We start from the raw sequence: 17977 nt of genomic DNA on the forward strand, positions 1-17977 counted from the left end.
CTATTTATAATAATTAGGTTCTTCTCGAATTTGCAAATTTTATATATTTCCCTAAGTTCGTTATTTCTTTTGTAATTTTCACACTCAGTAGTCCTTTCAATCTAAAAATGCTTGGCTTTTTAATAAAAGACGTTTTCAAAACAATCTTCAACATCATCTAAGTTACAAACATTACACACTCGAAGATTCAATGTTTTGATATCGCCCATTTTCGAATCTTAAGTGATGAGGAGTTTTTTTTCTTTTTTCTTTCAGATATTCTTTTTTTTATGGGTTTACGCAATCAGTACACCTTTCTTTAATTAATTAATAAATCTTGTTGTCGTTAATATATGATATTTCCAAATATACCCTATGCCAAGTTAATCGCAGTCTCTGATATATACTGTCCACTGTGTAACTTGCTAAGGGCGCTAAGGGGTACTTATTGGTCAGCTGAAAAAGGTCAATAATCTTTTTCGTTGAACCATGTAAGTTCATAGGTACACTAGTCCGGGACCGCTTGACTGATTGTTGACACCTTTATAAATACCACACACAGAAGGGCACTCCGTTAATCCAAATTAAACAGAACATGTAATCCATGTTATAATGAAATTGGTGATGAATATCATTATCTATTTAAGTGGGAACACATATCTGTTAAACACATACGACAACTATTTATTCCAAATTACTACAGTTGTGTGACCGCACAACGCACCAAAAACCCCATGTGCACACTGTGCATACATCGTTTACACACCGTCCGCACATCGTCCACAAATGGTGCGGACAACTGGGCGATTTAACAATCGTTCGCCCCGTTGTGCGCTTTTCTCGCACAACTGTGCGATTTGGTACAACTTGATGATCAATATTACGGAATGAAAATAATACGGAAGGCTCGTATGCAATAATGTACACTGTATGTATTACTGTATTTTTTCATCACAATAATTAAGATTAGGTACAATTTTACGATCCGGGTATATGTATATAGTAAGACAGTATACAGTGACCGTTAGGCTGTTAAGAATGGGTTCGGCTCAAATGCAACAGGTAAATAACAATTTGATGAGTGACCGGAGTTTTACCTGGTCTGTGCCTTACAGATAGAGCTGCTATGTGATACCGTATGACCGTTATGAAAACATAACTGGACGTTTAGCATTTGTTATTTGTATTCGTTTTGATCTATAGCTCCCCTTCACCTGGTTTTCACACCTTGGCGAGTTACGTAAGTGCCCCGGACGGGGGAAAACTACGGTCCAGGTAAAAACTGGCTATGTTTACCTGTGTTGCAGAGACTGTGTTGTAATTTTATATGTGTCGATTAAGGTCGTTTAAAAAACACCGAAAATACCATTTCTAAATTCAAAAAAGTATAGACAGAAAGATAAGCTAGCTAGAATATAAAAACATGCTAACAAATCAAGTTTAAAAGTTAAAACACCAAACCGTATATATTGTTAAGTCATTCCTCAATTTACATCAACCACGATTGTTATCGCACAACGTTCGTCGATCGTCCGCACAAATGTGCGCAAGTAATCATCGTCCATTTTTTTTATCGTTCGTACTTCGTGCACACATCATTCACACACCGTGCACACATCGTGCGCACACCGCACATCGTGTAACGTTGTGCGATCCCATAACTGTACTATACTTACCCTAGCATTATTCAAATGCGTGGACTATTTACTGTATGCAATGTTAAAGTTTTTGAAATGTTAGTTTATCATGGTAGCCTTTGTTATCCACCATGTATATATGCATATGATACATATTGACCTCTTGTTACATACTTTGTATGTCTGAGAGAGATAAAATTCTGAAATCTGTTAACAAACTTATTATAGAGAGAGACGTATTGTATATAAACGTCTCTGCTATAAACAACAAGGAAGCACACTCTATTTTCTCAGGCACTCAGTTTTAACCCTCAGTGATACGAAACAGATTTCTAAGATTACACATGATGACAATGATGACAATAAAGTTATCTTCATAATGATTTTGTTAATGATAACTGAAAAATATCGTCATTTTCAATAATCTGATATTGAAAAATTTGTTATGTATTAGGGTTGTTGGTATTCAAACTCGCTCGCTGATAACATAACTCATGATAGATAAACATCCGAATAAGGGATATCATTTTTTTTGCATTAAGTTAGGAATTCAAAGTTCAATTCAATTCAGTTTATTCCAAAAGCAGTACAGCTTATAGGAGTCATAACATACATATGTTTAACATAGTTAAAGTAATCATACACAAGATAAGGCTAAACAATGTTAAAACAGATTCACTCCTTGTCATACATGGTACAATAAATGAATGTACTATACAAGATAACACAATTATATTACTATTAGCTGTCACCCCCTGGCCGTGGCAATACAGCAAAATTTACCAAGATTTACAGTTGTTTTACATTCCTTAAAGACAGATGCCGTTCAAGCTTACAGACAGAAGGGCTACGCCAGAAATATGGCTTAATATATTTTGATATAATATCAGAATACAAATTACAAACTAGAATAAAATGATACTCGTCTTTTACATATCCACAATACCATTTGGCACAAATTCTTAGGTGTCTCGCCAATTTAATAAATCTTCCAGATTCAATGTTTAGACTATTTGATGAAAGCCTGTATTTAGAAATTATTTTCTTATATTTGGTAAAATATTAGTTTACTTTGTTAAAGGCACTGTGCGAAAAGAAATTGTAACTGGGGCTGTCATTTCCTGACCGAGGGACAGCCAAAGTATTTTACCTGTAGGTTTTTACCTTGAACTGTTTAACCTGTATACATCTGTACGTGGTGGATAGACAATGAAGTAGTTGACATGGACTTAACTGCCTTGCAATCATAGAATGTGACCTTGATCAGGTACAACACATCGTAATCCAATGTGACCACAGGTGAATGGTCAATGTATTACCTACATTCTCAGGTATAGATATCACATTGAAAGAAAAGTATCTGTCAGCGGGTGGTCATGTTGCCCTAACAACCTGTATAACGTCCACCAAAGTTGTTTATGCCTTTAACAACGGACAGGTCATTACCACATGGCCAGCTGTATGCCTATTATCTAAATTACCCCTTATCTGCCCATGAGAGGAGGGCTGTTAAGTACATGTTTGTGTAAACCGACATTTTTGTGTTTGTTTTCTTCAGACTATTATGATAGTTGGATTAATTTTCTCGTATTGCGGTTTAAAATGATTTTTTTATCTACAATTCGTTTCCACAAATATATATTCCGTACAATTTTCAATCGAACGTTTCACAAACGCTTTTTAAATAGAAAGATGTAGACGCAAGTGCTACGGAAACGATATGGAAGTGCTACGTAAATGCTACGGTAATGGTACGGAAGTACTACGTAAATGCTACGCAAGTGATACGCAAACGGTACGTAAATGCAACGCAAACGGTACGCTGAAAATGGACCAGCGAACGTGTACGAGTCTGTATGTTATATTCATACGCACACATCTACTAACTTAAACAACAATACACGCTTTGATTTTGCATTCCCGTGTTACATATTAACAAAATATCTTATCCTGTCTTACAAAACCCACCCATTTTTAAAGCAAAATTAAGCATTATGCCAACGAATTCAAAATAGCATAGTTTTTTTTTTATTTTAATATCAAAGTTATGATATCTAATATTAGCCGATTTCATCAAATCTTCAAGCGCGTCCTTCGATGCGATGAAAATACACGGAAAAATATATTTAATTTGATATCGAAGTTTTGCTTCCAACACAAACAATGTACGTATTTAACGTGTAGCCATGTTTCAAGACAGACTGGTCCCTATGTCAAGCTATGACTGGGTAAGTTTTATTCGTACATTGTTTGTGTTGGAAGTGAAACTTTGATATCACATATTTCTAAACTGATGAGTCTTATTGAACATATCTAAAAAAAACATGTATTATTTTATTTTGTAAACCGTTTTATTGCATAAAACATGAAATAAATGATAAAAAGTTATTTGAAAGAGTTGTCAATAATGCCTGCATCATAAGCACACAGCATATATACGTTTGAAATCGTGTATTAAAACTTTGATTTTGATTAGATATTAATAATCACAGGTCATTTGAACATACATTTATAATGAATACTGAACTTTGATTTTTAGGAAGCGATGTAGTTGACAGAAAATTAATTATATCAAATATGAATTTATTCATGTCTTCCGGTCTAAAACATATCGTTTATGAATATGAAGTTAATAAACCAATGATTGTTTATAAATAAAGCAAGTCAATTACGAGCAACGAAAACATTTTCACAATTACTGTATTTTCCTAAAAGATGTTTTTGACCTGTAGTGATGACATGATCCTTGTTAACTCTCATTTTATTTATTGATATGATGTTTATTTTTATCCAGTCTTGTGCTTTGTCCGATGCAGCACGCGGTGGCCATACCGACATCGTCAAAATATTGTTGGACAAAGGAGCTGATCGGAATATGGTTTGTTTTCAATATATTGATATATGGGTTCCCACATTTGCTCTTAAGTACGTAAAATGATTGAAAGTAGTCACTATTTGCATTCTTTATACCAGAATATGACAAGTGTAGAACGAAGAAATATAACGTCATGACATAAACAATAATAAATAATTATTGACCTATTTTCAAATCCTCGTATTTACCTGAAAATAGTTCAATAACTGTTTTATTATAATACACTTTATACTTTTAACCATGTGTAGCACCAACCCATACTTAGCATGTTTCGCTATGATTATGGCACCTGCAATGAAATTCTGCCTACACATAAATGTGTCTCTGTGCAATTAAAATGACCTTAAATTAGCTGTTAATAAGATCAAAAACACCATACTGCGTAATGTGAGTAAATGGGAGAAAACTCAATCAAACAAGCTTAGTATTTATTTAATTTAACAAAATTTGAAAGTAAATTTTCAAGGGTAAAATACAGTAACGTGTAATGGTAACGCTCGAGTTGTTTCGTTGCAGCATTAAACAACTTGTTGCATTCAATAAATTCAGCGCCATGCACTATATCCATGTTACAACCGACACTCGAAAGGTATCGGCTGATACTATGCCGGATACTAAAAAGAGAACTACGTTGATATTTCTCACCGTATTTCCTAATCATTTCCACATAAAACTGCCGAAGAGCATTGCAGAGTTCCAGCGCCTGCATGTCAAGAAAGTCCGCGACTATTGCTTTTTCTTTCAAATATTCAAGCAATACACAAACGTACGTGTCGGTAGCTTGAACAGTGTTTCTAGTATCCTTTCGCACCAAGATAGTTTTAAGTTGGTCATCGGAAACAGTTCCAAATCTTGACAAGCCGGGTTTGTTTACACTGTCGTCAGCCATTTTCTCTCCAGTGAGGCAACGACAATCCGTGCTGCTGATTGGTCAAAAATTCCAGCACAGGTTACTGGATTGTAATATTCACCTTTGAGGCGCCCGACGGTGTTTTGGACTGTTATATTCACCTCACATGCACGGATTCTGTAGGTTTCGGGGTAACATCGCAACATATTTAGACCGATAAGAGGTGTTTTGACTAATCAGCGTGTGGGAAAATTAACAGTTATATAATAATGGTCAACGGATATAAACAACGCAGTAATATAAAATAAAACAAAAATAAAACAGAGGGGTAAAATACAACAGAACGACAACGAACTGAAACACCGTTCGTTATTTTAAACATTAAAAACTGCAATTAAACAATTTCGTTCCAATGCAGACATAACTGTTATGGTCGAGAATTGCAACGTTTTGTTTGAAATTCCGTGTAACGTATGACTGCGTGTTTGTCTTTTTTTTCAACTTGATGAAAATTCACATTAGCTGTTATTAATTAATTTCCTTAACGTTGTCTTTCATCCTTTATTGCAGCAGAAATCCCTCCATTTCCCATCTATGCGTCTTTCCAAACATATTCTGATAGTCTTTTGCGTTTCGTTTCTGATCCGCATTTTCGTGAGTCAAGTAAAATGTTGTGACAGAGGCAATGTCTAGTGATCATATCGACTTTGGTAAAAGAGTTATTTAAAGTTATATATTGGTTTGTAAATAATTCAATGCTGTTAACCGTTGTAAATTAAATATGCAGGAAAAAATTAAGAGTCGGAGGAACAATGCATATCTGAACACAAACAACGTTCATTATTGTTCAATTCTATTCGAACATGTACAATAAAACAAAATGATAATTAAAAAAAAACCCAGTTAAAATCACCGCCATATCGAAATGAAAACACCGTATATTACACGTATTTCAAACATTATAACGCAACAATCATACGTTGTATGTTATATTCACACGCAGACATCAACTTAACAACAGTACACTCTTTAATTGTGCACTCCCTTGACACATATTAACAAAATCTCTTATCCTATCTAACAAAACAAATACATTTTTGAAGCAAAATTACGCATTATGCAAACTAATTCAAAATAGCATATGGTATTTTGTTTTAATATCGAAATTATGAAATCTAATATAACATGATTTGATCAAATCTTCAAGCATCCTCTTCGATTCGCAAAAAGACACGGAAAACATATTTTATTTCATATCGAAGTTTTGCTCCCCACACAACCAATGTACGTATTTAACGTGTCGAAACGTTTCAAGACCTACTGGTTCCTTTGGCAAGCTATGACTGGGTGAGTTTTATTCGTACATCGTTTGTGTAGGAAGTGAAACTTTGATATAACATATTTCTAAACGGATGAGTCTTATTGAACATGTTTTTTTTTTATTTTTTTTTATATTATTTTCTTTTGCAAACCGTCTGATTACATAAAACATGAAATAAAAGAGAAAATGTTGAAAAGTTATTTGAAAGAGGTCAATCAAGACAAATTAATTAGTTGTCAATAATGCCTGCATCATAAGCACACAGCATATATACGTTTGAAATCGTGTATTGAAACTTTGGTTTTGATTAGATATTAATAATCACGGGTCATTTGAACATACATTTATAATGAATACTGAACATTGAATATTAGGAAGCGATGTAGTTGACAGAAAATTAACTATATCAAATATGAACTAATTCATGTTTTCCAGTCTAAAAAATGTCGTTAATGTATATCAAACTTATAAACCAATGATTCTTTATCAATAAATCAAGTCAATTAAGAGCAGCGAAAACATTTTCACAATTACAGCATTTTCCTAAAAGATGTTTTTGACCTGTACTGATAACATGATTCTTGATAACTCCCATTTTATTTACTGATATGATGTTTATTTTTATCCAGTCTGATGCATTTTCCAATGCAGCACATGGGGGCTATATCGACATTGTCAAAATATTGTTGGACAAAGGAGCTGATCGGAATGAGGTTTGTTTTTCAATATATTGATATCTGGGTTTCCACATTTGCTCTTTAGTACGTAAAATGATTGAAAGTAGCCATTATTTGTAATCTTTATACCAGAATATATTAAGTGTAGAGAGAAGAAATATAAAGTCATGACATAAACAATAATAGTCAGCAGATATAAGTCACCCAGTAATAGAAAAAAAAACAAAAAAAAAACAGAGGGGTAAAATACAACAGAACGACAACGAACTAAAACACTGTTCGTTATTTTAAACATAAAAAAATACAATTAAACAGATTTGTTTCAATGCAGACATAACTGTGTATGGTGGATAATTACAACGTTTTATTTGAAATTCCGTGTAACGTATGACTGCGAAATTGTCTTTTTTTTCCAACTTGATGACATTTCACATTAGCTGTTAAAAATTAAGTTCCTTAACGTTGTCTTTCATCCCTTACTTCAGCAGAAATCCCTCCATTTCCCACATCTGCGTCTTACTTGACATATTCTGATAGTCTTTTGCATTTTGTTTCTGATCCGGATTTTCGTGAGTCAAGTAAAATGTTGTAACAGAGGCAATGTCTAGTGATCATATCGACTTTGGTAAAAGAGTTATTTAAAGTTATATATTGGTTTGTAAATAATTCAATGCTGTTAACCGTTGTGAATTAAATATGCAGGAAAAAATTAAGAGTCGGAGGAAAAATGTATATCTGAACACAAACAATGTTCAATATTATTCAATTTTATTCCAACTTGAAAAATAAATCAAAATGATAATTTAAATAAAAAATCAGTTAAAATCATCGCCATATCGCAATAAAAATACTGTATACAACATGTATTCCAGACATTATAACGCAACAATCATTCGTTGTATGTTATATTCATACGCATACATCAACTAAAACAAACAACAATGCACGCTTCGATTTTGCAATCCCGTGAAAAATATTAACAAAATCTCTTGTACTAATTTACAAAACAGATCCATTTTTGAGGCAAAAATTACACATTATGCCGACTAATTCAAAATAGCATATGGTATTTTGTTTTAATATCAAAGTTATGAAATGTAATATCAGCAGATTTGATCAAATCTTCAAGCACCTCCTTCGATGAGTTAAAACACAAGGAAAACATATTTAATTTGATATCGAAGATATGCTTCCGAAACAAACAATGTACGTAGTTAACGTGTCGCCACATTTCATGAACGACTGGTCCCTTTGTCAAGCTATGACTGGATGAGTTTTAAACGTACATTGTTTGTGGTTGAAGTGAAACTTTGATATCACATATTTCTAAACTGATGAATCTTATTGAACATATTTATTTTCTTTGTATATTTTATTATGCAAACCGTCTTATTGCTTAAAACATGTAATAAATGTTAAAATGTTGAAAAGTTAGTTGAAAGACGTCAATGAAGACAAATCAACTAGTTGTCTATAATGCCTGCATCATAGGCACACAGCATATATACGTTTGCAATAGTGTATTGAAACTTAGTTTTTGATTGGATATTAATAATCATGGGTCATTTGAACATACATTTATATTGAATACAGAACATTGATTATAAAGAAGTGATGTAGTTGACAGAAAATTAACTAAATCAATGTGCATTAATTTATGTATTGCAGTCTAAAAAAAACCGTTTATGTATATCAAGTTAATAAACCAACGATTGTTTATAAATAAATCAAGTCAATTAAGGGCAAATAAAAAAACATTTTCACAATTACTGTATTTTCCTAAAAGATGTTTTTGACCTGTAGTGATAACATAATCCTTGTTAACTCTCATTTTCTTAAATGATATGATGCCTATTTTTATCCAGTCTGGTGCATTGTCCGAAGCAGCACGTGGAGGCCATACCAACATTGTTAAAATATTGTTGGACAAAAGAGCTGATCGGAATATGGTGTGTTTTTTCAATATATTTATATCTTGGTTCTCACATTTGCTCTTAAGTACGTAAAATGATTGAAAGTAGCCATTATTTATTATCTTCATACCAGAATATACTAAGTGTAGAGAGAAGAATTATAACGTCATGACATAAACAATAATGGTCAGCAGATATAAGCAACGCAGTCATAGAAAATAAAACAAAAATAAAACAGAGGGGTAAAATACAACAGAACGACAACGAACTAAAACACTGTTCGTTATTTTAAACATTAAAAACTGCAATTAAACATTTTTTTCTTCCAATGCAGACATAACTGTTATGGTCGAGAATTATAACGTTTTGTTTGAAATTCCGTGTAACGTATGACTGCGTGTTTGTCTTTTTTTTCAACTTGATGAAATTTCACATTATTATTGTTTTAATCAAGTTCCTTAACGTTGTCTTTCATCCCTTACTTCACAAGAAATAACTTCATTTCCCGTATCTGCGTCTTACCGGATACATTCTGATAGTCTTTTGCATTGCGTTTCTGATCCGGATTTTTCGTGAGTCAAGCATAATGTTGTGACAGATGCAATGTCAAGTGGTCATATCGGCTTCGGTAAATGTGTGATTTAAAGTTCTATTTTGGTTTGTTAATGATTCGATGTTGTTAACTGTTGTGAATTAAATATGCAGTGAGAAATTAGGTGGCGAGGAAAAATGTATATCTGAACACAAACAATGTTCATTATCATTTAATATTTTTCGAAATAATACAATAAAACAAAATGCTAATTTAAAAAGAAAATCAGTTAAAATCACCGCAATATCAAAATGAAAACACCGTATTTAACATGTATTCAAAACATTATAACGCAACAATCATACGTCGTATGTTACATACATACGCACACATCAACTCAAACAAACAACAATAAACGCTTCGATTGTGCGATCCCGTGACACATATTAACAAATTCTCTTATCCTATCTTACAAAACAAATCCATTTTTGAATCAAAAATTACGTATTATGCCGACTAATATGGTATTTTGTTTTAAAACCAAAGTTATGAAATTTAATATTACCTGATTTGATCGAATCTTCAAGCACCTCCTTCGATGGGTTAAAACGCTCGGAACTATATTTAATTTTATATTGAAGTTTGGCTTCCAACACAAACAATGTATGTAATTAACGTGTCGCAACTTTTGAAGACCGACTGGTCCGTTTGTCAAGCTATGACTGGGTGAATTTTATTCGAAGAATTTGTGTATGGGAAGAGAAACTTTGATATAACAAATTTCTAAACGGATGAATCTTATTGAACATATATATTTACTTTTTTATGTTATTTTAATTTGCAAACCGTCTTATTGGATAAAGCATGAAATAAATGATAAAATAATCAAAAGTTATTGAAAAGACGTTAATCTAGAGAAATTAATTGGTCGTCAATAATGCCAGCAACATAAGCACACAGCATATATACGTTTGAAATTGTGTATTGAAACATTGATTTTGATTGGATATTAATAATCATGGGTCATTTGAACATACATTTATAATGAATACAGAACATTGATTATTAGGAAGCGATTTAGTTGACAGAAAATTAATTATATCAAATATGCACTAATTTAGGTTTTCCATTCTAAAAAATGTCTTTATGTATATCAAGTTAATAAACCAATGACTCTTTATAAATAATAAAGTCAATTAAGAGTAACGAAAGTATTTCACAATTACTGTATTTTTCTAAAAGATGTTTTGCCCTGTGGTGATGAAATGATCCTTGTTAACTCCTATTTTATTTACTGATATGATGCTTATTTTTATTCAGTCAGGTGCATTGTCCGGAGCGGCATATGCAGGCCATACCGACATCGTAAAGTTATTGTTGGACAAAGGAGCTGATCCGAATAAGGTGTGTTTTCAATATATTGATATCTGGGTTCCCACATTTGCTGTTAAGTATGTAGACTGATTGAAAGTAGTCAATATTTGTAATCTTTATACCAGAATATGACAAGTGTAGAGAGAAGAAATATGACGTCATGACATAAACAATAATGGTCAGCAAAACAACGCAACGCAGTAATAGATAATAAAACAAAAATAAAAACCAGAGAGGTAAAATACAACATAACGACAACGAACCGAAACACCGTTCGTTATTTAAATTATTAAAAAACTACAGTTTATTGAAAAAGGTTTGTTCCAATGCAGACATAACTGTTATGGCCGGGAATTACAACGTTTTGTTTGAAATTCCGTGTAAGGTATGACTGCGTGTTTGTCTTTTTTTCCAACTTGATGAAATTTCACATATCTGTTTGTAGTTAAGTCCCTTAACGTTGTCTTTCATCCATTACTTCACCAGAAATAACTCCATTTTCCATCTCAGCGTCTAATCGGACATATTCCTATAGTCTTTTGCATATTGTTTCTGATTTGGATATTCGTGAGTCAAGTAAAATGTTGTGACAGAGGCAATGTCTAGTGGTCATAACGGCTTTGGTAAATGTGTGATTTAAAGTTATATTTTGGTTTATAAATGATTCAATGTTGTTAACCGTTGTGAATTAAATATGCAAGATTAAGTTAAGAGGCGGAGAAAAAATGGGTTTCTGGACACAAATAATGTTCATTAATATTCAAATTTTGTTCGACGTTAAACATTAAAACAAATTATTAATTTTAAGGAAATGAGTTAAAATCAACAATATATCGAAATGAAACACAGGATATTATTCTAAACATTATAACGCAACAATCATACGTTATATATTAAATTCATACGCATACAGCAACTAAATGAAAAAAAATAATACACGCTATGACTGAGCAATCCCGTGTGACATATTAAAAAAACATCTTATCTTATCATACAAAACAAACAATGTACGTATTTAACGTCTCGCAACATTTCAAGACAGACTGCTCCCTTTGTCAAGCTATGACTGGGTGAATTTTATTCGTACATTGTTTGTGTAGGAGGTAAAACTTTGATATCACATATTTCTAAACTGGTGAACCTTATTGAACATATCTATTTTCTTTTTTATATTATTTTATTTTGAAAACCGTCTTATTTCTTTAAAGCACGAAATAAATGATAAAATGTTGAAAAGTTATTGAAAAGACGTTAATCTAGAGAAATTAATTGGTCGTCAATAATGCCAGCAACATAAGCACACAGCATATATACGTTTGAAATCGTGTATTGAAACATTGTTTTTGATTGGATATTAATAATCATGGGTCATTTGAACATGAATTTATAATGAATACAGAACAATGATTATTACGAAGCGATTTAGTTGACAGAAAACCGACTATATCAAATATGCATTAATCTATGTTTACTAGTCTAAAACAATGTCGTTTATGTATATCAAGTTAATACACCAATGATTGTTTATACATAATGAAGTCAACTAAAAGCAACGATTTTTTTTCAAAATTACAGTATTTTCCTAAAAGATGTTTTTGACCTGTGGTGATAACATTATCCTTGTTAACTCCCATTTTATTTACTGATATGATGTTTATTTTTATCCAGTCTAGTGCATTGTCCGATGCAGCACTTCGAGGCAATACCTACATCGTTGAGATATTGTTGGACAAAGGAGCTGATCCGAATGAGGTGTGTTTTTTCAATACATTGATATATTGGTTCCAACGTTTGCTCTTAAGTACGTAAAATGATTAAAAGTATTCATTATTTGTAATCTTTATACCAGGATATGACAAGTGTAGAGAGAATAATGGTCAGCAGATATAAGCAACGCAGTAAAAGAAAATAAAACAAAAATAAAACAGTAGGGTAAACTACAACAGAACGACAACGAACTGAAACACCGTTCGTTATTTTAAACGTTAACCAATATTACAAAATATTAGTTTAAAAATCATTTAAAGTATCTGCCATATCAAAATGAAAAACATATATACATGTATTCCTAACAATATAAAGCAACAATCATATGTTGTGTGGTATATTCATACGCAGACATCAACTGAAACAAACAACAAATACACGCTTCGATTTTGCAATCCCGTGCGACATATTAACAAAATATTTAAACTATCTTACAAAACAAATCCATTTTAAAAGCAAAAATTACGCATTACTCAGACTTATTCAAAATAGCATATGGTATTTCGTTTTAATTTCTAAGTTATGAAATTCTATATTACCTGACTTGATTACATCTTCAAGCGCTAGCTTCGATTCGTTAGAACACACGGAAAAACATATTTAATTTGATATCGAAGTTTTGCTTCCATCACAAACAATGTATGTATTTTACGTGTCGCAACTTTTCACGACCGACTGGTCCCTTTGTCAAGCTATGACTGGGTGATTTTTATATGTACACTGTTTTTGTAGGAAGTAAAACTTTGATATCATATATCCCAAATGTGTTGAATCTTTATTGAACATATTTATCATCATCTTTTTTTTAATATCTTATTTTGCAATCCGTCTTAGTGGATAAAGCATGAAATAAATGATAAAATGTTGAAAAGTTATTTGAAAGACGTCAATCAAGGCAAATTAATTAATTGTCAATAATACGTGCATCAAAAGCCAACAGCAGGTATGAGTTTGAAAACGTGTATTTAAACATTGGTTTCGATTGGATATTAATGTTCACGGGTCATTTAAACATACATTTATAATGAATACTGGTTATTGATTATTACAAAGCGATGTAGTTGAAAGAAAATTTACAATATCCAATATCCATTAATCTATGTTTTCCAGTCTAAAATAATGTGGTTCATATATATCAAGTTTATAAACCAATGATTGTTAATAAATAAACAAGTCAATTAAGAACAACGAAAACATTTTCACAATTACTGTATTCTCCTCAAATATGTTTTTCACCTGTAGTGATAACATAATCGTTGTTAACTCCCATTTTATTAACTGATGTGATGTTTATTTAATCCAGTCTAGTGCATTGTCCAATGCAGCACTTGGAGGCTATACCGACATCGTAAAGATATTGTTGGACAAAGAAGTTGATCCGAATGAGGTGTGTTTTTCAATATATTGATATATGGGTTCTTACATTTGCTCTTAAGTACTTAAAATGATTGAAAGTAGTCATTATTTGTAATCTTTATATCAGAATATGACAAGTGTAGAAAGAAGAAATATAACGTCATGACATAGTCAATAATGATCAGCAGATATAAGCAACGCAGTAATAAAAAATAAAACAAAAATAACACAGAGGGGTAAAATAAAACAGAACGACAACAAACTGAAACACCGTTCGTTATTTTAAACATTAATAAACTACATTTAAACAATTTTGTTTCGATGAAAATATTAACTTTTATGATCGAGAATGACAATTTTTTGTGTGAAATTCCGTGTAACGCATAACTGCGGTTTTATATATTTCTTTCAAACGTGATCAAACTACACATTAGCTGATTCTAATCAAGTCCCTTGAAGTTATCTTTCATCCTTTGCCACACCAGCAAAAACACTTTTTCTTTCTATTCGATTTACCGAACGGACTCTGATAGTCTTTTGCATGTTGTTTCTGATCTAGACTTTCGTGAGTCAAGTATAATACTTTGACAGCAGCAGAGTCTAGTGGTCATATCGGCTTTGGTAAATGTATGATTTCGAGTGTAAAGGTATGATTTCGAGTTATATATTGGTTTGAAAATAATTAAATGTTCTTTAATGTTGTGACTAAATGTCCACGAAAAAGTTTAGAGGCGAAGAAAACATTTATATCCGGAAACAATTAATGTTAATTCTGATTAAAAGTTTTTTTACTTAAAACATTCAAACCAAATATTAGCTTTTAAAAAATATCTAAAATCACCGCCATATCGAAATGAAAACGCCGTATATAGCATGTATTCCAAACATTTTAACGCAACAATCATACGGTGAATGTTATATTCATACGCAGCCATCAACTAAAACAAACAACAATACACGCTTTGATTTTGCAATCCCACGTGACATATAAACAACTTATCTTATCCTTTCTTTCAAAACAAAATCATTTTTAAAGCAAAAATTACGCATGATGCCGACTGATAAAAAACCAAATGGTATTTTGTCTTAATATCAAAGTTATGAAATTTAATATCCGCTGATTTGATCAAATCTTCAAGTGCCTTCTTTGATGCGTTAAAACACACGGAAAAACATCTTTATTTTGATATCGAATTTAACGTGTCGCAACGTTTCAAGACCGACTGTTCCCCTTGCAAGCTATGACTTGATGAGTTTTGTATGTGCATTGTTTGTGGTGGAAGTGAAATTTTGATATCACATATTTCTATATTGATGAATCTTATTGAACATATTTATATTCTTTTTTTTTAGTATTATATTATTTTGCAAACCTTTCAACATTTTATCATTTAATTTATGTTTTATGCAATCAGACATTGCATAAAACATAACATAAATGATAAAATGTTGAAAAGTTATTTGAAAGACGTCAATCAAAACAAATTAATTAGTTATCAATAATGTCTGCATCATAAGCACACAGTAAATAAACGTTTGAAATCCTGTATTGAAATATTGAATTTGATTGGAAATTAATAATCACGGGTCATTTGAACATACAGGTATACTGAATATAGAACATTGACTTTTACAAAGCGATGTAGTTGACACAATATGGACTATATTAAATTTGCATTAATCTATGTTTTCCAGTCTAAATATGTCGTTTATGTATATCAACTTAATAAACCAATGATTGTTTATCAATAAATCAAGTCGTTTAAGAACAACGAAAACGTTTTCACAATTACTTTTTTCCCTTAAAGATGTATTTGACCTGTAGTGATAACATAATCCTTGTTATTATACCTCAACTTTATTAACTCTATATAAATGTAGTTGGTTAAATCGATTATATCCCCACTTTTGCCTAACTGTGGTTTAGTCCTGTGTGTTAGTCTGGAAACTAAAACACACCTCCTGATCTAAAACACACCTACACTCGGGTGTTTCCGCCGAGCCAATCAGGCGATAGGTGGGCGGAACTTGTTACCGAACTCGGAAGCGACACGCAAGGTGGGCGGAGCTTGCTATCGAACTCGGAAGCGGCGCGCGATGTGGGCGGAGCTTGCTACAGAACGCGCCTCCTACTGTGCAGCCGACACTTTCTCTTGTTTCCTAAATTAGGCCTATGACGCTTTCAACATTTTCCGAACTTGATGAAAGTGATCTAAAGACTCTCCTCCAGGAAAGGGATTTGTAAGGTACAAAAAACCTGTAAAGGCATCCGTTGGAGGCAAAAGGTAAACATATTGACGAGGTTGACAGCTGTTAAGTTAACGAGTGTGATCAGATTGTAAGACAATTTTATGCCGAAGTTTGCCGCTGATGTCCTTCAAAGGAAAGTTATGTTTGAGTACCTGTATTATTTCTGTAACCGCGGAATAGAACATCTGTTTGTTTGTTTGTTTGATTTTGTTTAACGTCCTATTAACAGCTAAGGTCATTTAAGGACGGCCCCCCTGTGTGCAAGATGCATGCGTGTAGTGTATGTGTGTGTATTTTGGGAGGCTGCGATATGTTCGTGTTTGTCTCCTTGTGATAGCGCGGAACTGATGCCGACTTTATAGTGCTACCTCACTGAAACATACTGCCGAAGACACCCAGCAGGACGCCCCACCCGGTCACATTATACTGACAACGGGCGAACCAGTCGTCCCACTCCTAATTTGCTGAGCGTTAAGCAGGAGTAGAAACTACCATTTTTAAAGACTTTGGTATGTCTCGGCCAGGGGACAGAACCCAAAGCCTTCCTCACAGGGGCGAACGCTCAACAAATGGCCAAAAGTGAGGCATTGTCAAGGGAGACATTAGGAAGAAGAAAGTTATTTAGAAAGGAGANGAGCTCAACAAGGGTGACTTCACTATTGGAATGGACTCTCCGGAAGGGAGTACGTTGTTGTCACATCAAAACAAACGAAGATCCACCGAGGCGACAACATTATTGACAAAGACAACAAACAGGGGCGAATGTACGACAAGCCAGGTACGTTTACAAAACACGCTTCATACACTTACAGTTTTACACTTTCACGTACAGGTGCTTTGATTGTTAAATATAACATTTGAGCGGAAGGCATATGCGATATGTGTGTGTGTGGCGAGAACGGGGGACGCGGTGGGGGAGGGGGGGTCTGGAGTGGGAATGTGTGTTCATATCGTGCAGATAAAATTGTCTAAGGCATGGAGTTCTAGCAAGACAAGAGTGAAGATGGACATATAACAATGAATTGTGTCACGTCACATCTGTCTGTGAATATTTTTTTGGAAACAGTGACCTAAATTCACGAACATCTGACACCTCCAGGGCTCCAGCTTTAAAACTTGTTAACTCGATGCCTACTTCTTGGTTTAAGTTTCTTTCTTTTGTCCTCTGTTCATGTACACTTCATCATACAAAGACAATGTTTTAACACCATGAAGGATGTCCAAGTAAAATGTGTATTATGCCTACTGCACAATACAGTTGTAGTTCAGCAGGAAAACCTTGATTTGCTGTTGATATTCTTTAGTTGATTAAGTTTCTTTTGTCTTAATGAGACATAAATTGAAAAGCCCACCGTGTTTGCAGAGACTGATATATGGATGCCAGGTCTATTTGGTGTTTCATATATATTTAACACACAAAAAAACTAGGCAAAGTGTTTATACAAT

At 32.9% G+C, this 17977-nt stretch overlaps 1 protein-coding gene across 1 annotated transcript in view; it reads left to right on the forward strand.

Annotated features, from left to right (window-relative positions):
- LOC110459491 (ankyrin repeat domain-containing protein 17-like) overlaps positions 1-17977 on the forward strand; it is a 93429-nt gene that overhangs the window by 53524 nt on the left and 21928 nt on the right. Inside the window, exons 13-18 of the mRNA XM_021511772.1 lie at positions 4411-4494; positions 7292-7375; positions 9205-9288; positions 11105-11188; positions 12827-12910; positions 14229-14312. Coding sequence (XP_021367447.1) covers positions 4411-4494; positions 7292-7375; positions 9205-9288; positions 11105-11188; positions 12827-12910; positions 14229-14312 — 504 coding nt within the window. The remainder of the gene's footprint in view (positions 1-4410; positions 4495-7291; positions 7376-9204; positions 9289-11104; positions 11189-12826; positions 12911-14228; positions 14313-17977) is intronic.

Source organism: Mizuhopecten yessoensis, unplaced genomic scaffold, assembly GCF_002113885.1.
Source record: "Mizuhopecten yessoensis strain PY_sf001 unplaced genomic scaffold, ASM211388v2 scaffold10087, whole genome shotgun sequence".
Taxonomy (NCBI): domain Eukaryota; kingdom Metazoa; phylum Mollusca; class Bivalvia; order Pectinida; family Pectinidae; genus Mizuhopecten; species Mizuhopecten yessoensis.